The sequence below is a fragment of the Phacochoerus africanus genome, chromosome 12 (assembly GCF_016906955.1).
Source record: "Phacochoerus africanus isolate WHEZ1 chromosome 12, ROS_Pafr_v1, whole genome shotgun sequence".
In the NCBI taxonomy this organism is placed as follows: domain Eukaryota; kingdom Metazoa; phylum Chordata; class Mammalia; order Artiodactyla; family Suidae; genus Phacochoerus; species Phacochoerus africanus.
This window is the reverse complement of record NC_062555.1, coordinates 52,066,920-52,089,204: the sequence shown is the minus strand read 5'-3', so window position 1 is coordinate 52,089,204 and position 22,285 is coordinate 52,066,920. Positions and strand designations below refer to the sequence as shown.

Sequence of the window (22,285 nt, the reverse complement as noted above, 5' to 3'; positions counted from 1 at the left end):
CCCTGCCCTTGCTCAGTGGGTTAACGATCCGGCGTTGCCGTGAGCTGTGGTGTAGGTTGCAGATGTGGCTCGGATCCCGAGTTGCTGTGGCTCTGGGGTAGGCTGGGTGGCTACAGCTCCGATTCGACCCCTAGCCTAGGAACCTCCATATGCCGCGAGAGCGGCCCAAAGAAATAGCAGAAAGACAAAAACAAAAAAAAAAACAAAAAAAAACCCCAAAGACAAAAATGTTACATAAATGATGTTGCACAGTTTGTAACTTTGGGGGATGGGCCTTTTTTTTTTTTTAACTCAGCATAATACCCTGGAAATTTGTTTGGTTGATGCACATTTTTTGTAAAAGTCATCTAAAATCAATCTCTGATTCTACGACACTAAACCTAAACCCTCATGCTGAGAATGGAGGTATCTACTGTTTGGGCAGGTTTTCAGCCTGTGGAATTGCAAACTGATTGTAGAACTATAAAAAAAAGAGACTATTGGAGTTCCCATTGTGGTGCAGCGGAAACAAACGTGACTAGTATCCATGAGGATGTAGGTTCTATCCCTGGCCTCTCTCAGTGGGTTAAAGATCCAGCATTGCCATGAAATGCAGTGTAGGTTGCAGACGAGGCTCGGCTCCTGTGTTTCTGTGGTGGTGGTGTAGGCCAGCAGCTGCAGCTCCAATTTGATCCCTGGTCTGGGATCTTCCATATGCCGAGAGTGAGGCCCTAAAAAACAAAAATAAAACAATAAAAATTAAAATGAGACTATCTTCTTTCAGAGAGCATGTGTACAGGCAAGTTCTGCTGAGAATTGGTTTAATGTGATATTTCAGATTCTGCATTTTCATTCTGATAAAACTGGACATAAGAGGCATAGTAATTGTATAGTCTGTCATTTCTAGATACTTCCTTTCAGTTTGTTTTCTTTCTACTTTTTTTTTTGGGGGGGGGGCCTTGATGGTGGTATGAGAAAGTTCCAGGGCCAGGAATCGAACATGCACTACAGTGGCAACCAGAGCTGCTGCAGTGACAATGCCGGATCCATAACCCACCGCACCACAAGAGAACTCCTCAGTTGGCTTTTTAAAAAATTTGTTTTAAATGTAAAAATTTAAAGACCATTAGTTGTTAGTCCCATGACGGTCTTTTTCTTTCTTTGAACAATGTAGATAGACTCATAAGTTTATTTTTAAACATTTTGTTGCTTATTGTTAGCTTTTACACAGTACATGCTTTAAAAATGAAGGTGGGACAATTACAGTTATCTCATTCAATTCTTATAACCCTGTGAGACTGATTTTTTTCCATACTCTACAGACAAGGCTTAGTAAGCTTCAGGAACCTGCCTCAGATTACCTAGTCAATAAACTACAGAAGGAGGATGGGAACCAGGTATGTCTGTGATGGTCAAGGCCCCACGTCAGCAGGAATCCCAAAGCTACACAGTGCAACAGAGAAAGGGTCTTGTTAGTGGTTCTCAGTAAACTCTTTTGACTACACCAGTAAGAGCAGCTCACTGCAGAAAGAAACAGATAAGCCAAAAGAACAATTGTTAATGTTTTATACACCAACCACCAGAGCCACACTTTCTATAAAAGAGCTTTTTTAAAAATCGCCTGGTTTTAGCAAGTAAAGTTACCTCTAATTAAGAATTACAATTCATGTTAATAGCAAAAATATTCATTAATAAAGAGTTAACAGTGCACTTCTCCCCTAAATAATAGGTCATGATACCATTCTGAGGGCTTCAAAAGGCAAATTTTCTCACACGCTGAATTTTAGATTCCATACTTTTCTATTAGCTCTTTTGCTTTAGAAATATAGGCACTCATGGCATCTTCCTTAGATAATCCTAGAAAGACACAAAGATATAGACTCACTGAATGATGTACTGGGAGAATGAGAAAGTCTGTTTAACTTAGTTTTAAAAATTAACCACCTTTTTGAAGGTTCCAAGCTTCCCACTTAGCTTTGCCTTTTAGATCTATCATTGCTGGACACTCTGCCAAAAGAAGGACAAGGTTCAGGGTCACTTTTTACTCTATGCTTCTAGAAACACTGTTCAACCAAGGGTCTTGTTATCTTTAAAAGGACAATACAATACCAATATCTATGTCTCCAATTATAGATTGTTTGTAGAGCCCATAGAGTTCTTTCAGTTCCTGGTCATCTGGCCTGGTCTTCAGCTTCCTCACATCTTCTGTTGCCTTATCAAAATCAGCCTAAAGCACAAAGACAAAAGGGCACACAGTGCATTTGCTAACTTTCCGCAGGCTCACCTGCTTCAGGGAAACTTAAAGAGACGGAGGGAGGTTTCCAACAGAAATGAACTATTAGCACACTGGTTCCACCAGAATCATCCTAACTTATTTTAATTCGTGGACATTTCCCCTGGTCCTCATCTTAGGGTTAGGGTTAGGGTACCTAACCTAGACAGTGTACCTACGTATTAGATATGGAGAACTAAATAAAATTCTTAAGATTGAAAATGTTTCATTTATTTAGGTTTAAACACTGAAGAAGCCATGAATAAATGGAAAGATATTCCATGTTCATGGATGGGAAAAATTCAAATTGTTAAAATGTTTATTCTACGCAAAGCCATCTACAAATTCAGTGCACTCTCTATCAAGATTCCAATGGCATTTTTCATAGAGATGGAAAAAGCAATCCTAAAATGTGTATGGAACCATAAAAGCCAAAGCAATCTTGAGAAAGAATATCACAATTCCTGATTTCAGACAATATTACAAAGCTATGGCAAGCATAACAGTATGGTATTGGCATAAAAACAGACACAAAGATCAATGGGACAGAATCAAGAGCCCAGAAACAAACCCACGCATATATGGTCAATTAGTTTATGACAATGTACAGTGGGAAAGGACAGTCTCTTAAATAAATGGTGCTGGGAAAACTGAATAGCACATGCAAGGAAAATGAAGCTGGACCCATCTTATGCCATATAGACAAATCGACCCAAATGAATTAAGAATTTGAACATAAGACTTAAAACTGTAAAGCAACTAAAAAAAAGGTGTAGTGATCCTTGACACTAATCTTAGCAATGATTTTTTTTCAGATTCGACACCAAAAGCAAAAGTAGCTAATGCAAAAATAAACAAAGGCGTGATTAGACAAAAACAAAAACAAAAACAAAAAAAACCCCTTCCCTTCATGGAGTTCCCGTCGTGGCGCAGTGGTTAACGAATCCGACTAGGAACCATGAGGTTGCGGGTTCGATCCCTGCCCTTGCTCAGCGGGTTAACGATCCGGTGTTGCCCTGAGCTGTGGTGTAGGTTGCAGATGCGGCTCGGATCCCGTGTTGCTATGGCTCTGGCGTAGGCCGGTGGCTACAGCTCCAATTCGACCCCTAGCCTGGGAACCTCCATATGCCGCGGGATCGCGGATGCTATTTGCAAAGAAATAGCAAAAAGACAAAAAAATAAATAAATAAATAAATAAACGAAAGGGACTGCAATAAACAAAAAAGCTTCCACACAGCAAAGGAAAGCATCACCAAAATGAAAAGGCAACTACTGAATGAAAAAACATTTGCAAATCATATTATCAGATAAGGGGCCAATGTTCAAAATACATAAAGAACTCATACGATTCAACAGCAAAATAATAATAATGATGATGGTGCGATTAAAGATATGGCCAGAAGATCTGAATAGACATCTTTCCCCAGAAGACATACAGATGGTTAGAAAAGATGCTCCATGTCGTTAATCATTAGGGAAAGGCAAAGCAAAACAATGAGATAATCACCTCATACCTGTCCGAATGGCTATCATCTAAAAGACAAGAAATCAGTGTGAGCGAGGCTGTGGAGAAAAGGCAACCCCGTGCACTGTTGGCGGGAATGCAAACTGGTGCAGCCACTGCGGAAAACAGCATGAAGTTTCCTAAAAAATTTAAGAAAGAACTACCGTACGATCCAGCAATCTCACATCCAGGTATTTAACCAAAGAAAAGAAAATTATTATCTCAAAGACATATCTGCACCCCTGTGTTCACTGCAGCTTTACTTACAATGGTCAAGACATGAAAGCAACCTATGTGTACACTGATGATGAAAGGATAGGAAGATATGATATAGCTATATAGATACCTCTAGCTGCAGATATGTAGATACCTCTCTGTATATAGATAGATAGATATAATATTAATAATAGAATATTAAACAATCATATAAAAAGAAGGAGCTCCTGGAGTTCCCTGGTGGCCTAGCAAGATAAGGGTCTGGCATTGTGACTGCTGGGGCATGGGTTCAATCCCTAGCCTGGGAACTTCCTTGTGCCATGGGTATGGCAAAAAAAAAAAAAGAGAGAGAGAGAGAGAAACAGAGCACCTGACATTTGCAATAACATGGATGGACTTGGGGGGCATTGTGCTAAATGAAACAAGAGAGAGAGAGAAAGACAAATACTGTAAGGTATCACTTATTTGTGGAATCTAAAACAAAACAGAACAAAACAAAACAGGGAGTTCCCTTCATAGTTCCGAGGTTATCAATCCCAACTAGGGTCCATGAGGATGCGGGTTCGATCCCTGGCCTTGCTCAGTAGGCTAAGGATCCAGCGTTGCCGTGAACTGTGGTGTAGGTCACAGACAGGGCTCGGATCCCGAGTTGCGGTGGCTGTGGTGTAGCTGGCAGCTACAGCTCTGATTCGACCCCCAGTCTGGGAACTTCCATGCTGTGGGTACCGTCTCACAAAGCAGAGCAAAGCAAAAAAAAAAAAAAAAAAAAAGAAAAAAAATTAAAAAATTAAAAAACTAATAAAACCCAAACTAATAGAAATAAAGAAAAGACTGGCAGCTGCCAGAGGTGGCGGGGGGCAGGAAGAATGGCTGAAGATGGTCAAAAGGTACAAGAAAAACATGCAAAAAAACTATATCTGAGAAATTGCAAAGCAAAATTCTTCTTATAAAAGCATATAAATACAGCTTTCTATCAATTTTTTAAATGGCATTGCACTCAGTGCACGTTTCTTGATCAACCACAGGGGCATTTCCTCCTCTTCGTCCAAAATCTACACTTCGCCATATGCAGTAGCTTTGCTAGCTTTGCTACCCATTAATCTCTGTCCGGGGCATTCCTCTCCCAGTACCTCTTTGCCCACATTCCTCAACAGCAGTAATATTTTTGCCTATTTAGGGGATTTAGCTAGTTTCTAAGGGCAGTTTTTTCTTTTTTGCTTCTTAGGACCATACCTGTCCTATATGGAAGTTCCCAGGCTAGGGGTGTAATTGGAGCTACAGCTGCCAGCCTACACAACAGCGCATGGCAACGCCGGATCCTTTAACCCACTGAGGGAGGCTAGGGATCAAATGCACATCCTCATGGATACTAGGATTCGTTTCTGCTGCACCACAAAGGAAACTCCATCCCTCCTCTTTATTGTCTTTTCATTTTTCTTTCTTTCTTTCTTTTTTTTTTTTTTGGTCTTTTCTAGGACTGCACCCGTGGCATATGGAGGTTCCCAGGCTAGGGGTCTAATTGGAGCTGTAGCCGCCGGCCTACGCCACAGCCACAGCAATGTGGGTCCGAGCCACGTCTGTGACCTACACCACAACTCACGGTAACGCTGGATCCTTAACCCACTGAGCAAGGCCGAGGATGGAACCATCAACCCCAAGGTTTCTAGTCGGATTCGTTAACCACTGAGCCACGACAGGAACTCCCCTCCTTTTTAAACTCTTAGTTTATATACAAAGGCTTTGCTAACTACTTTCCTTAATGGAACTTTCCATTCTTTTTTTTTTTTTTTAATAAATTGTATTTTACCTTGTGTTCTGTGTGTGAAATTGGCAGTAAGTGGAAATTGGCAGCTTGGGTACCAAACAAGAGAGGGTCTAAGAAGCATTCTATCCCCTACCCCCTACTTTCTTTCTCCAGAGCCAGAGCTCCTTTTCCATTCAAAGATTCAAAGACCTGGTAGAGAAAGTGGGTATCCCACTTTAACATCAGAACCCCAGTGATCTCAGCAGAGTTGCTGGATAAAATTTCCATCCAGTCCCAAAGAAGGGACAGTGGTACAACTAAAATAGTTGTTTTGTGATTAAAAAAAAAAAAATCACTTGGAGGAGTTTCCTTGTGACCCAGTGTGTTAAGGACCTGGCATTGTCACAGCAGTGGCTCAGGTTCGATCCCTGGCCCAGGAATTTCCACATGCCTTGAGCATGGCCAATAAAATAAAACAAAACATTTAACAAAAGAACTCAGGCTCTGGAGCACCACTGTCTTGGTTTGACTCAGCTTCACCACTTGAAAGCTGTGTGACTTCAGAGAGGTTACTTACCTCTCTGTGTCTGTTTCTTCATTTAAAACATGGGACAGAATGAGACAGTAACAGTATCTATCCACATGTAAAACTTATCTATGAGGATATAAGTGAAAAACACACATAAAATATTTTAAATAGGGCCTGGCACATAATGAGGGATCAATAAACTTTAGCTGCTATCATTTCTATTATCAGGCTCTGTGCAAAAAAACAAAAACAAAAACACCACCACCAACCTAGTTCTAGAAAAAACTGGGGGGAAAAAAGTACTTTCAATGAAGCTAGACATGAAAAGTACTTTTTATGATTTAACAAAAGTTGCAGCATTGCTGGTATACATTCAGCTTTTAGAAAAAATAAAGACTAGAAAGAAATAAACTAAATTGTGTCAGAGTTCCTGCTGTGGCAAAATGGGACTGGCAGCGTCTCTGTAGCACCAGGACATGGGTTCAGTCCTTGGGCTGGCCTAGTTGGGTAAAGGATCTGACATTGCCATAGCTGCTCTGATCTGATCCCTAGCCTGGAAACTCCAGATGCCACGGGGTGAGCAAAAAAGGAAAAAAAAAAAAAAGTGTCAATACTGATTGCTTCTGATTCTTGGTAAGTTTTCTGTTTGTTTGTTTTTCTTTTTTAATACTGTTTCTCCAAATTTTCTGTAATGTGCACATATTGTGTCTAAAATAAGGACACAATTAAAATGCTATGTCAGCACCCTGAGCTTCCCAAGGGCAGGGCAGGGATAGGCTGTCCAGCAGGTGAAGGGATCCTCCCCCTCAGGGTAGGAAGGCATCTCAGAGGTTCTGTTTGCTGTAAAGTCTTCCGCTACTTTCCAAAGACAGCAACTCAATTCTGTTCAGCAAGAAAAGCCTCGATTAGAATCCTAAGGCATCTCAAAAACCGCGCTAAGTCCCTGCAGTCCAGGAAGCAGTTTCTGAAAGTAGGAGGGTATGGAAACACCTGGCAATCTCATGAAATGCTGGATCCTTTCCATGTAAGGGTGCAGCCCCTGATGATTTCACAGGCAATTTCAGGGGTCCCCTCCCACTCCCCTACCCAGGGAAGAGAAGAGAAGCCCATTCCAGAGCAAGACCCAGGACCAGTCTTTCTCTCCTGCATGCCCTTCCCTGGCACCCGACTTGATGTGTTCCTGCTCTGCTTAGGAGCTCTGAGAGCTCCATGGCCTTTCCCTCCCTGACCTCGATGAGCTCTCCTGGGAAAAAATGCTGGCCTTACATCAGGATCCCAGATTAGAACTCTAGCTTTGAGATACACTGCCGTGGGACTCTGCCCAAGCAACAAAGCTCCTCTGAGATTCAGCTTTGGCCAATAAAGATAACATCGGCCTCAGCGGGGAAGTGTGAGGATTAAATAAAGTTAATATTCTTCAAACATTGTAAATCAACCATACTTCGATAACTTTAGAATTAAAAATTGGAGTTCCCATTGTGGCTCAGTGGGAACAAACCTTACTAGCACCCATGAGGATGCAGATTCGATCCCTGGCCTTGCTCAGTGGGTTAAGGATCCAGCATTGCTGTGAGCTGTGGTGTAGGTTGCAGACATGTCTTGAACCTGGTATGGATGTGGCTGTGATGTAGGCCAGCAACTGTCGCTCTGATTCGACCCCTAGCCTGGGAACCTCCATATGCCTTGGGTATGGCCCTAAAAAGCAAAAAAAAAAAAAAAAAGTATGATTTCACTTCTATGTGGAATCTAAAAAAGATGCAAAGGAACTTATTTGCATAAAAGAGGCAGACTCACAGACTTTGAAAACAAACTTATGGTTACCAAAGGGGACAGGTTGGGGGGGGGGTGGATGGACTGGGGGTTTGGGACTGGCATATGAGAACTGAGGTATGTGGCATGAGTGGCCAGTGGGGACCTGCTCTAGAGCACAGAGAACTCTACCCATATTCTGTGATCATCTATGCGGGAAAAGAATCTGAAAGAGAATGGATGTGTGTCCATGTATGACTGAATCACTGTTGTACCGCAGAAATCATCACAACATTATAAATCAAATATACTTCAATAAAACTTTATGAAAAAAAGCATGTAAAAAAAATTGGGGGCACGCCCACAGCATATGGAAGTTCCCAGCCCAGGGATCAAATTCGAGCTGCAGCTGTGACCTACGCCACAGCTGTGACATTGCCAGACCGTTAACCTGCTGAGCCACAGTAGAAACTCCAAGAATGTAAATATTCTTGATTTCATTCTGTTGACTCTGCCCCCCAGAGCTCATGACGTACATTATACTATTCAACCTGTTTTGAACAGCTCTGATGGGCCAGGCCTTGGCTGAGCAGACAGGGGGAAGACAGAGTGGCCGGCTCTCCCAAAGCTCGGGATCTAGTGAGAGATGAGCAGGTCACCATGGTCATGTGATACTGGCTCTAGTGGAGGAGCAGTAGGTGCTCTGGGACCATAGAGGAGGGAGTAGCAGCAGCCATGGAAAAAGCCTTCTCAGAGGAGATGGGGCTGAGCTGAGGCAGGGTCAGCACATGGGAGATGGGCAGGGGCAGGAAAGGGGGTTCCAGGCAGCACTGACACCATCTATTAGAGTTCAGCACAAAGGCTGGTGGAAATATATTTCTTTATTCCATAAAAGAGGACAGGCATCAACTTTCATCTTGGTAGCAAGAGCCTTGCCTCACAGAGCCCTGGCAGGTGGTAGAGGCCACCCAAGCCCTTGTTGAATGAATGAATGAATGAGTCAGTGGGTATCAGGAGGGTCTAAAAGTTATCATAGGTGAGAAACAGTTTTTTTTTTTTTTTTGGTGTTTTTGCCTTTTCTAGGGCCGCTCCCACAGCATATGGAGGTTCCCAGGCTAGGGGTCTATCAGAGCTGTAGCCACCAGCCTAGGCCAGAGCCACAGCAACTTGGGATCTGAGACATGTCTGCAACCTACACCACAGCTCACGGCAATGCCAGATCCTTAACCCACTGAGCAAGGGCAGGGATCAAACCCGCAACCTCATGGTTTCTAGTCGGATTCGTTGACCCCTGAGCCTCAACGGGAACTCCGACAGACAGTTATAAAGGTAGAATTATTTACATTTCACTCCAAGCATTCTGGGCCAAAGGGAAAGTTTGATAATGTTCCTGGGCTCTGCAGAGCTGGGCTTGCTGCTTTGGGTGAGAAATTTCAGACTCTGCTGAGCTGACTCTCCTGGAGCTGAGTCCCCACACAGCCCAGCTGAACAGGTGCGGACTTGATTCCTGTGCGAGTGTGCATGAGGTTCTTCAAAACACACTGCCTTAGGGCCTCTCCTCACACCCTCTCCTGTTTATATTTTTACCACAAGGTCCCCGACCCCACTGCCTGGTGCAGAAGTGACCTTGGTGTTACTACGGACACTCACATTGGATGCATCCTGCCATACACCAATGCAGACACTTAAAAAAAGTATTTGAGTATTTAGTGATGACAAAACACTCATAATACAAGATCAAAAGAGCCAAACTATATAAACTATAACTACATAACACGAAATATACACCCACATTCGCACATACACATTTCTCGAACATTCAAGAGAGGGTTACTGGAGTGGTTATCACCTGAGTGAAGGAATTCTTTTCCCCAAATTTCCACCCTGAACATGTATTTCCTCACAGATCAGAAGAACAGTACTTGTGTGTTTATTTTTATCTTTTTAGGGCGCAACCTGCGGCATATGAAAATTCCAAGGCTAGGGGTCCAATCGGAGCTACAGCTGCCAGCCTACACGATAAGCCTCAGCGACTCGAGATCCCAGCGGTGTCTCCTACGACCTACACCATAGCTCATAGCAATGCCAGATCCTTAACCCAGTGAGCAAGGCCAGCGATCGAACTTGCGTCCTCATGGATGCTAGTCAGATTCGTTTCCTCTGAGCCACGACGGGAATCCCCGAAAAACAGTGTTTTTAAATTGTGGCTTCACAGATCCCTTGCATGGGAGAGATACTGGACGAACCAAGGAGCAAGTGGAGCGGGTGAGATCGAAGCAGCCCTGACCTCCCTCTCCAGGATGGGAGGGTCGGGCGGAGCAGAGCTGGTGTGCTCCCTCAGAGCAGCCTGGCGCAATCCCTCCCCAGGGCCGGTGCCTGCTGTGCGTCTAACCACTCCCCAGGGTTCAGAGTTGCCATGGGAAGTGTGGCTCGTCGTCAACAGCTGGTACCCTCGCCAACTACCCGCAATGGGTGCGCTAGCGAAGGGGTGGGCTTGTCTCGGAGTCACCGCCGACGGTCCCCGGGATCGAGGACCCCCGGCTGCGGCTGTCCCTTTGCTGAGACCGAGACGTGCCGCATTGCCCGGGGAGGGCGTGACACTGACCCCACGCCCCTCTCGAGAGCTTCTCTCCGGGGAAGTTGCTCCCACCCTGCAGCCTGCACAACCCCAGCTCACCTGCAGGGACATGACGGCCGCACCGGACTCTCCCTGCGCTCCCGACTCAGGATTCCCCAGACCCCCTGTCCCGCCTCTTCTTAAAGGGAAGCCCGCCTCCACCCGCCCGCTCCCATTGGTCGCGCTCCCATTGGTCGCGCTCCCATTGGTCGCGCTCCCATTGGTCGCGCTCCCATTGGTCGCGCTCCCATTGGTCGCGCTCCCATTGGTCGCGCTCCCATGCCCCCCCAGCTTCCATTGGTCCCTGGTACGGGAGGGCGGGGCTAGGCGGTGAGTGGCACCCGCCCTGCCCTCTGGGCCCGAAGTCTTCCTCCAGAAATGCGCGGCGCAGGGGAGTGCGGGTGGTGTCAGCTTCCAGCTAGGTTGCCACTGGCAAGGCGAGGGGTTGGGAATTTAAATGAGTTCTTCTCCGTCCTTGGAGATTTTTCTGAAGAGGTTGTTCGCAGGACATCCAGAGAGATCTCCCCAGGGCATGGACCTCATTTGGGATTCCTTTTCATATATACCTCTGTCCTCTGCATGTTATTCCTGGAAACCTGGACCGTAGACAGCGTTTATTCAGACCGCCTTTGACACTCTACCAGTCTCTAGGCACAGCGCATCAAGAATGAAAAGGATGGTAGTTCGCGTCTTTTCTCCTCTTTATAAAACAAGGTCCCTTAATTCTGAACACGTCCTTTAACCACCCGAAATTTTCAATTAGGGTAAAATCACAGGACTACTCGCCTCTTCAATTTGAACCCATTCTCCAGGGGAACAGCCCAATGTCACTCCTCCAAATCTGCAGCGAATGGGGTTGTGATTCACATTTGATTAAATTTTCAAAGAACTGGAACAGCATTTTTTGGTCATCTGAGGAGAAATCTTTAAGATTTCTTTAATAGAAGCTGGTGACGAAGAAATTGCAAATTCGATTTTAAGTTACTGATTTGAAACATCTGACCATACAACACCATACAGCAATTCAAGGCCTGGAAACTTCTTAGCTTGTTTTTGCATAAAATTACACTTTAAAAATGTTTGCTAGGAGTTCCCATTGTGGCTCAGCGGTAACAAACCTAACTGGTGCCCCTAAGGATACAGGTTCGATCCCTGGCCTCGCTCAGTGGGTTAAGGATCCAGCATTGCAGTGAGCTGTGGTGTAGATCGCAGTCGCAGCTGGGATAGAGCATTGCTGTGGCTGTGGCCGAGGCCAGCAGGTGTAGCTGTGATTGAACCCCCTAGCCTGGAAACAGCCATATGCCTCAGGTGTGGCCCTAAAAAGCAAAATGAATGAAGGAAGGAAGGAAGGAAAGAAAGAAAGAAAGAGGGAAAAAATGCTACGTTTTCTTGGAAATCCCTCCCCCTTAAAAATTTTTTTTTCTCCTAGAAAATATTTTCCTGGTGAAATGAATGTTTCCAAAATAAGGAACAAAAAGCAAATGTTAGAAAAATTTACTGGGCAGGATTTTTTTTTTTAATTTCCCAGTGATGGGAAACTCACTCTAAGGCACAAAGGAAATGGTAGGTTCTGAACAGTGAGTGCTCTAACAGGGAAGGTCTTGTTTGTCACTGTGTCAGCAGGGAAATACTGCAATGAGGTCCAGAAGCCCTGAGTATCTGCAGCCGAGACATCCTGGCATGACAGTCTTTATAAGAAATCAAGCGGAGGGAAGAGAGAAGTTGCACTGGGCTGTTTTATTCTCTAAGTCTAAAATGTTCTTTTAAGAACGCTTTCCTTTTCTTTCTTTCTTTCTTTTTTTTTTAAGGGCTATACCCGAAGCATATGGAAGTTCCCAAGCTAGGGGTTGAATCAGAGCTGCAGCTGCTGGCCTACACCCCAGCCACAGCAACACCAGATCCCAGTGGCATCTGTGACCTACACCACAGCTCACGGCAACGCGGGATCTTTAACCCACTGAGAGAGGCAGAGATCGAACCTGAATCCTCATGGATCCTAGACAGGTTCGTTACCACTGAGCCACGACAGGAACTCCCAAGAACTCTTTTCAAAACATGTTCTTCTCTTGAGTTGCCATCTCTCAACTGAATGCCAGAGCCAAGGGGGTCCTGTCTCAAGAGCAAAAAGAAAGAAGAGACAGTGGAATCGTTGTTGTCTTCTAGCCAACGATAATAATACACTGGGTAGTGGGAAAACGTGGCTTTGTGGAAACTTTAGGGAGTGAGTCAAATTAAACAATCAAGTTCTTTCTTTTTTTTTTGCTATGTTATTAAATATTGATTATAAACCAGTATGCACACATACACACGTATATATGGGCAGAGGAAGAGGGAGTGAAGGAGACAGTGATTATTGAGGTAAGAGGAAAAACCAAGAGAGCACGGTTAACGAGCAAGAAAGTATGTTAGGTTAGACGAGGGCTGAGCATTAACGTTGTCAAGATCACAGATGACCTAGTGGGAAGTTTCAATGCAGTCATGGGAACCAAGCCTGATGAGAGTGGGTTTAGAAGAAAACACAGGGGACAATGTGGAATAGTTAGAATAGTTTGGGGCTCTCCTTTTGCTTATCCCCCCACCTGCATCTCACTGTCTTCATCATGAAAGCCTCCCAATTTTGTTCTTCTTCAAGAAGGGTTGACGTCGGCACTTTGCTCTTCCATATACATTTTAACACCCATAAGTCAAGTTCCATAGAAGAAAACTCTTGAATTTCTCTTGGCATTGCATTGAAACACAACATCAATTTGGGGGTGAGGGAGGGGGGGGGAGGTTGATTTTTTTTTTTTTTTCTTAATGGCTGCACCTTCAGCATATGGAAATTCCCAGGCAAGGGATCGAATCCGAGCCACTGCTGTGACAACATCAGATTCTTAACCCACTGTGCCAGGCTGGAGATCAAACCCATGCCTTAGCAGTGATCTGAGCCACCACAGAGACAATGTGGGACCTTTAATTTCTGCACCACAGTGGGAACTCCAGAGGCTGATATCTTTATAACAAAGATTTACTATTCATAACTCCTACGTATATTTTTCAACTTGGTGTCTTATTATTTTGAGAAAGTGCCCAGGTTTTCCCCAATTAAATGTTGTACACATCATTGATATTTATTTCTAAATAACTATATTTTGTGATGATGCTGTAGATGGCATCTTTTAAAAATTTTCATTGTTTATCTGTTTGAAGCTGATAAAGGGAATTTGTTTGTTTGTTTGGTCTTTTTGTCTTTTAGGGCCACACTCGCAGCATATGGAGGTTCCCAGGCTACAGGTCCAATCGGAGCTGTGGCCACTGGCCTAAGTCACAGCCACAGCAACTCGGATTCCAAGCAGAGTCTGGGACCTACACCACAGCTCACGGCAGTGCCAGACCCTTAACCCACTAAGCAAGGCCAGGGATCAAACCCACTTCCTCAGGGATAATAGTCGGGTTCCCTAACCAGTGAGCCACGACAGGAACTCCAGGGAATTGATTTTTGTACATTGACTTGATCCAGCAGCCTTGATAAATCTTTTATTTTTCAGTAAATTATTTTGTGTTTTCTCTATAGCAGAGCATTTATGGATGACGACAGCTTCCGTTTCTTCCTTTCCACTCCTCACACATTTCTGTTCCTTGCCTCTCTGTACTAGCTGGGGCCTCTCCTATAATAAAAAGCAGGAGTCATAATAATGGACACTCTAATCTGGTTCCTTAAATGTAATGCATTCAGTGTTTCAGCATTAAATGTGATGTTTACTGCAGTGGTTTTATTTTGGTAGATGTAAATGTTTTACCAAGCTAACGAAGTTCCTTCCTATTTGTATTTTGGTAAGGTTGTTTTCATGAATGGGTGTAGAATTTCATCCAAAGCTTCTTTGTGTCTCTATTGGGATGAACGTATTTTGCTTCTTTCTCCTTTCATCTTTTAAAGGGCTGCCTTACATTGATTTTCAATTGTTAAACCAACCCTGCCTTCCTATTAATCTCAACTTGATCTTGATGTCTTTTTTTCCCCCAAATACATTGCTGAATTGTTGGCTATATTTTGAGGTGGTTTTTGGTTTGCTTGTTTGTTTGCGGGTTTTTTTGGTTTTTGGTTTTGGCATCATGCTTATGAGAGTGAGGTTCGTTTCTAACTTCCTTCTCTCAGATTGGGAAGTTTTCTTCTGATTTTTAGTATCATCATCACCCTGGCACATAAAACAAGCTGGGAAAGCATCCTCTTTGTTTTTTGTATTCTGGAATAAATTACAGAGAACGGAAAATAATTACAAATGAGAGGCCACCCAGCAGTCAATGACATTTGAGCTGATTTTTTTTTTTTTCCTTGCTGCCTCCCTCACTTCTAATCTCTGGGATTAAAGCCTACTTTCCAAGCTCAACAGAAATTTAGCTGTTTCTTCCATTGACTCTCCAAACTGCAGCCAGAGTGAGCTGTCCTAGGCCATCCTGCACGTCCTGCTGCGGGGGCGGGGGAGGGGCCGGGGCGGGGGGGGGGGGGGGGGGGCGGTCAGTGACTTCCCAGCAGGCTTACGATCAACTGCTAGTGGGGTCCTCAGTTAAAGGCGCCTACGAGATTTTCCCTAGAACACGTTAAGGGTTCTGATACGTTACCAAACTGCCATCTAGCTGCACCGGCTCCCCTCCCCCGCGAGGAGGGACGGAGAACCGGCGACAGGCCGAGGGCGGAGGCTGTGTCAGGCGCAAAGGGCCGGGTGGGGTGCAGCGGCCCCTCCTGTCCTCTGCCTGAGGCTCTGAGGTGCCGTGACTTTGGAGGCAGGGCTCGCCAAGCTCGCAGAGGTGCGGCTCTCCTCTGAAATGGAACTCCGTTGACAGATGGCCATGACCCTTTGGGCTCCTGCGCCAGGTCCCCTTGGCCAGGGTGTGCTACCTTCAGAGCAGCGCACGTTTCCTGTTCAGCTCACACTGGCAGCAGCTGTCTGCTTCCAGCACCTGGTCGAGCTCCTTCCTGCACCCGTCTCCAGGGGGCTCCACGAAGTTCAGGATCTTCAAATGCCTCTCCGCGTTTTTTCAGACTGCCTCTGTTCCCACTCCAGGAGGTGTGTCTTCCATCAGCCTCTGTTTTCAGGTCCCTTCTGGCAAACTTGAAGCACAGATATCTTGTATGAACTTGAACTTGAACCTGGTGAAGTGGCTCCTGCCCCATCCTGACTTGTCAGAGGGAAAGCTGGGGTGGCTTCTCCTTCAGAAGTTGCCGGAGCGGATGGTGTTTCCTTTGGACACACCCTGGGGGAAATTGGTTCCTGCTGCGGCTCTGCCACTATTTCTGATGTGTAGGTGGAAGAAGTGGCCAAAGGGACACGACTGGGAGTCTGTGCTGGGCAGGGCACAGGTGCCAGGTTTCCTCTGTGGAGCACAGCCACGAGGCCAGATTGAGCTATACGCATGGGGTGGGCAATGCAGAAGCTGTGGAGCCCTTGGCCTTGGCACTTTAGGCTGTCTTTGCCCTTCTGCATGGAGACCTGGCTGAGGCTGGCCTGCTCCCAAAGCAGGGGATTCCTGCATTGATTTGTGCTAGTGGAAATGTCTGTTCCCGGAGGTGAGGTGGTCTCTTCCTTTCCAGGAGTTGGAGGACTGACAGGCGCTTTGGCTTTGCTGCTGCCCTTCCTCCCAGACACCTAGTCCTCCTCATATGGTTTATGTTCTGCTGTTGCTCCTCATAATGTTCCTAGAATGGGAATCAGTGGTGGGGGCAGCCAGCTGACTGACACCCCACTTCTGTCGGTAGCAACTCCATGCAGGTCCTTGGTGGGCTGCTGTTGGTTAGATCTGCTGAAGCCTAGGGTTTCAGGGCATGATGTGGCCCTCCAGCTTGGCTCTCTTGTACCCCCGAAGCAAAGAGATGGCCCTCCCTTGCTTGTGCTTCTGGCCACCAACGAGCCTTGGATCTCTTCCCTTTTGGCATATACGGACACCATCAGCTCAGTCGGCCAGGGCTCCTAGTGGTCAGAGAGCGACTCCCCTAAGGCTTTAGTTATCCTCATGACCTGTTTTCATTCATGGATCTTTCTCAATGGGCTCTAAAGTCCCTCTCCTGCTGGGATTGAGAATGAGAAATTTCTTGAGCAGTTTTTCACATTTCCTGGACATGTGAAAGGGCATATGGTGTATTTCACTGAGTACCCACTCCCGCAGCTCCTTGAAGGCGGGGGTCTATCAAAAGGCTGGGTCTGCTGACTAGTATACATAGGATGACCTTCAGATTCCACGCATCTACGGAGGGTCTGTCTGATCTGGACCTGAGTTCCAGGGCAGAATAAAGGGGGGCTGCCAAAGGTAGTATGCAGCTTGTTGCCAAAGGTGAATTCGTTGCTGAAGCCAAAGTCTTCCAACCTGATTTTCATATCAGCATCCAAAAGCAAGTGTTCTGCCTTTAACTCTGTGAACAATGCACTTCTGGTGACAGTACTCCACTGATGGAATCAGCCAGGACCTCTTTTTCTTGTGGACTTCCATGAGCCGCTAGGTACACACACACGTCCTTCCATTGAGTACTTCCTGCCAAAGCAGTGGAGCACTACGAATAGGTGTTTGGGGATGGCTCAGGTCCTTCGTGATTCTTACTTCAAGGGACCATCTCTGGAGTTTGGAGGAGCTTCGCTAAGTCTTGTCAATGACCTTCATGGCTACCTCTTTCCCAAGGCAGGATATACTGAGCCACCTTCGGCTTGGTCAAGTTGTCCTTGATAATGGTATTGCCTACTGGTAGTTGCCCACGTGGGTGTCCACCTCAGCAGAGATGGCCGAGATGCCTGCGACGTGTTGGACTTAACTGCTGACCTGGAGTCAAGGTGTCCCAAGGTCAACTTAAAATTGGGAAACACTGGGTCAGGAATTTGACCCAAATCAGCTCAAAAGAAAATCACTCCCAGACTCCCCGTGATGAACTGATGTCATAATGGAATCAAAGCACAATGCCAGACTTACAGATAAACAAAAACAAAGAGTAACTAAATAAAAGGGGGGGATGCAAAACCCAAATCTAAAAAAAGAGAATATGAGGGAAAAGAGTAAAGAAAAGATGAAATTGAGAAAGAAAAAGGAAGAGAAAAGGAAAATGAAGGGAAAAAGAACAAAAATGGGGAAAAGTAAAAATTAAAGATCACTGAAAAGCAGTTTTGTGAACTAGAAGAAGAGAAAAGCTAGGGACTTAAGCAGAGGCTTGAAGTCTTCTAACGATGGTTTCATGTGAGGCCAAACTAAGAAATGGGCCCATCCAAGCTGGGTCCCAGCCACAGGGGTTTTCTCACTTTGGGGACTCTACAACGCTTTATTCTTTTGTTTTTGCTCTTTTTAAATGGCCACACCTGCAGCATGTGGACGTTCCCAGGTCAGGGACCAAACACAAGCCGGACCTCAGATGTGTGCTGGATCCTTAACCCACTGTGCCAGAGTGGGAACTCCTAGAACACTTTACTCTTTTAAACAAAATATTGAGGATCCACCTCCCCAAGAGTTTTTGGCTTAATGGGTTATATCTATCAATATTTACCTTACTAGAAATTAAAACCTGTAGGATACTTCAGGGCTTTCTCATTTACAGTTTGAAAAGCTGTCATAATGTTTGTCTTTGAAGAGTTCATACTGGCTACACTGGAAAAAAGTTATATATGAAGCAAACTGGATTGTTATCTTTTCTGTGGTGAATTGAGTGTTATTTTACTAGTCATTAATTAGAAATATTAGCCTTTCCCATAAGTCATAGTAGTTTTAAATGTCACACTATCTACTATGGTATGGTTATCCATTTCTGATATGTGATTTTGTGTAATTGTTTAACTTTGTTCATGGTCTGATTGGTCTGAACATCTGTCAGTGATGAATATTCACAAGTAAGAAAGTGAAAAGACTCACATTTGTGTTGTTTATACAAAATGAGTCTCAGTGCCACCACATGCATTACAAACAGGTGTGTAGGCAGACAATCAAAACAGGATTTCTAATACCTTTGATTAAGCAATGAGGTCAAGTCACTTCTTCTTCTTTTTTTTTTTCTTTGCATGGCTGCACCTACAGCATGTGGAAGTTTCCGGGCTAGAGATCAAATCGGAGCTGCAGCTGCTGGCTGCAGGTGCCAGCCACAGCCATAGCAACAACAGATTATCTGCAACCTGCACTGCAGCTTGCGGCAACACTGGATCTTAACCCACTGAGGGAGGCCAGGAATGGAACCTGCATCCTCATGGACACTTTGTCGGGTTCTTAACCTGCTGAGCCACAGCAGGAACTCCTCAAGTCACTTCTAAACTGATAAAGTTATAAGGTCAGTGAGATCCTAACAGTGCATCAGTGATTATGGTGCAGGGGATTATGTCACAACTTTAGAGGAATAAATAATTTTCTATAACAAACATGTTAATAAATATAATTTCCTGAAACAACAAATAACTAATACAATTTCCTAAAATGAACAACCACGTAGGATAGCCTAGGCATGGAAGGCTACATTTCACATCATTTGAAAGTTAGGATGTTTGCCCACAGAACCTGATGAAACATTGTAAATCAACTATACTTAAATAATAATTTTAAAAATGTACAAAGAAAAGTTAGGATGTTTGAAGACAAATCCATGCAACAAAACAAAACAAAACAAAACCAGGAGGATTTCACTGAACAATTTTCAGAAAAAGAAAGTATCTGACCAGAGGAACTTTTACTGTCATCTGGTATAATATTTATATTTTTAGAGTTTCCACAGAAACCTTTTCCATAAATATCTTCCAGCTTTTACCAAACCTAACAAGACACAGTGGTGAGCTCAGGGCTTCATCTTCTCAAGGCACCATTGCCAACAACCTTCCATTTGTTTAATGAAACTTTTATCATTTCTAGCCTTGGTTTCAATGATGACATGAAGACAAGGCTGAATTAAAGTATACATGGTTCATTTTGTTCCCACCCTTCTCATTTGGTTATAATATTGCATGTGTTTTACATTTTAATGTCCAATTGACATATTCTACAACTGAGTTCCATTAAACAAAACGTCTCCTTAAGGGGATACCACTGGTTCTCTGCCTAGTATCCCATTTCTGCTTTCATTTTTGTCAATGATCCTACTATTGTTTAGTTATGGAGCCATCATATGTTCAGGGTCCATCTGCAGGAGAAGGCTCATAATTGGTATAAGCTGGTCTTGTCTGACTCATTCAACTCTGCCCGTGATTCATGTAGGTGTGGGTATGTGACTGCTTCTGTCCAAGGAGACAAAAGGAAATCTATTAGGGCTTCTTAGATTTTTCTTTCTGATGACAGAAATGCAAGAGGGAAACCTAACTGCCACAATGTGGTTGTAGAGGATGTGATGATCAGAGCTGTGACGTGATGGTTGGCGCTGTGACAACCACATTGTGATCTTGAGGGGATAGAAGCTTGAGGGCCAATGCCAACATTTGGAGGATGGTAAAAGGCAGCTACAGAAAGTCCTTGGGGTTTTGATGAGATGTTGTGTAGCCAAATGAGCCAATTCCAGGAAAGATCAAGACTTTAAGGACAGCTAGTAATTACTGAATAAACCACTCTGCGTAAACCACTTTCAGTAGGATGCTTTGTTCCTGCAGACTGAAAATGTCATCGTCCCTAAAACTGGATGAAAATACCTCCACCTTTAGTTTTTGCTTAATGCAAGTGGAAGTCTTGGGTATAAAGAAGCTTCCTCTGCCACACAGCTCCCTGCTTCCCTTTTAGGCCAGTACGGTCTTTCCTATGCTCTAGCTCAAGGCTTCTTGTCAAGTTAGAGACTGGCCATGTATGAGACCATTTGTGTGTGTGTGTGTGGCAAAATATACACAACGTAGTTACTATTTTAACCACATTCCAGTACCATTCGGTGGCATCAAGTACATTCATAATGCTGTGTGACCATCCCCACTACTGCCAAACACTTCTTATCCTAGCAAAGAGAAACTCTGTACCCATTAAACAGTGACTTCCCACCCCCTTTCCCCACCAGTCTTGGCAACCTCTGTTTTACTTTCTGTCTGTAGGAATTTGCCCAGTCTAGGCACCTCATATACGTCAAGCACCCTCCTGCCCAAGGACCACGGCCTCTTCCCTGGGTGTCCGCACAGTTCAGTCCTTCTCCAGGTCTTTGCTCAAATGTCACCTCTCAGCGAAGCCTTTTATCATCCCATCCTAGCACCCCCTTCCTCCCCTGCTTATTTTTTTCATAGCACAGTAATCATCTCACACACTTTATATTTGACTTTTTTGGTTTATCGTTTGTCTCCTCCATTAGAACTTTGACTCATTGCTTTATCCCCAACACTCAGACTTCAATACATACTGCTTTCTGTTGAATAACAGGAGGAAAAGAAGGAGGGAGGGAGAAAAGAAAGAGTAAGGGTTTCTTCAGTCTTGCTTATCCTAGCACCTAGAACATTGCCAAACACGGAAGAGAAGCTTGATAAATATTGCTAAATTAACAAAATGTTATTTATATTTTTTCACCTAATACATATACACAGACACATGTGTGCATTTATATCTTTAAAAACACTTAAAAAAATCACTTGCTTCTCGACCACTTGTTCTCGCAGTGCTTCAGAAAGAATTCTCTGACCATTTAATATCAATAGCTATATCTTATAAATAATTCTAAAATTATAGGCCCTGTTTATGTGTGTCTGTAACTTATTTGGAATAGTTACTGAAGCCCACTTTATGTCATTTCGACACATTATTTCCAAAATTGGTGCTGGTTCTTTAGGACCTGTGGAAAACCTAAAACCTAGCATCGCATTCCATTAGGCCCCTTCCTTTCAAAATAAAAGCTCTAAAACATGAAGTCTATTAAAAAAAAAAAAAATCCCCGACTAGCTTTGTGACCATCCGATTTAAAATCTTTCAAATTTCTCTCTTCCAATAGCCGTCTAGGGAGACAGCTCTGCCAAGGCCCCCTGACAACTTCGCACGGTTATGGCCATGCAGGAAAGGCTCTGCTGCAGTCTGACCTGGGTCTTGGCCGAAGGGCCCGAGACACCTCCCAGAGCAAGGCCTCCAGATCTGGTGGGGCAGTCTCCCGAAGAAGCCTTTCCTCCATCATCCTGGGTTCAGCTGAGAGTAGGGCTTTCCATTTGCCCTCCTCTCCCTCCCCCCACTCGCTCTCCACCTTGGAGATGGGAAGCTGCAGGCTTCTGGGTAAGTCTGTGAAACTGTGGACTGAAGTTTAAAGTTGGTTCCTCAATGGCGACTGGACCTTTAGGGCTAGGGAGGTTGTCCTGTGGGCTTAGGAATGCAGGGAACCGGCAGTATGCCGACTGTGCTTTTGCTGCCTTGTACGTATAATAAATACCCAGAATGCTATTAGGTTGTCTTTCTCCTGACTGCCCTTATCTATGACATGCGACACCGCCAGTGTGATGCTGCTTAGGGACTGCTTGACATGCTTTGCATTCATGTCACCTCTATGGACACAGATACCCTTTGTAGTATCATACAGCCCTAGCTAGCAGAGCTTCCAGTAGTTCAGACTCGAAGGCTGCTTATTTTGCAGCTTGTCATTATTCTAGTGACTGATTTTATTAATTTACTTGTTGTTTTTTTAGGGCCACACCTGTGGCATATAGAGGTTCCCAGGCTAGTGGTTGAACCGGAGCTGTAGCCGCTGGCTTACATCACAGCCACTGCACCTGTATGTTCATAGGGGCACTATTTACAATAGCCGA

General features: G+C 44.6%; 1 protein-coding gene across 2 annotated transcripts; it reads right to left on the bottom strand.

Moving 5' to 3' along the window:
- Positions 1-220: 220 nt before the first annotated feature.
- ACBD7 (acyl-CoA binding domain containing 7) lies at positions 221-10,722 on the bottom strand. 2 transcript variants are annotated; one of them, XM_047755003.1, is made up of 5 exons: positions 10,671-10,722; positions 2,089-2,206; positions 1,924-1,986; positions 1,719-1,836; positions 1,053-1,500 (listed from the first exon to the last, which is right to left on the bottom strand). In XM_047755003.1, exons 1-4 carry the CDS (start codon positions 10,680-10,682, stop codon positions 1,763-1,765), a joined length of 267 nt encoding a protein of 88 aa, XP_047610959.1. In that variant the 5' UTR covers positions 10,683-10,722; the 3' UTR covers positions 1,053-1,500; positions 1,719-1,762. The 2 variants fall into 2 exon arrangements, with proteins under 2 accessions (XP_047610958.1, XP_047610959.1); XM_047755002.1 differs by having other exon boundaries at positions 221-1,836.
- Between the last annotated feature and the right edge of the window lie 11,563 nt (positions 10,723-22,285).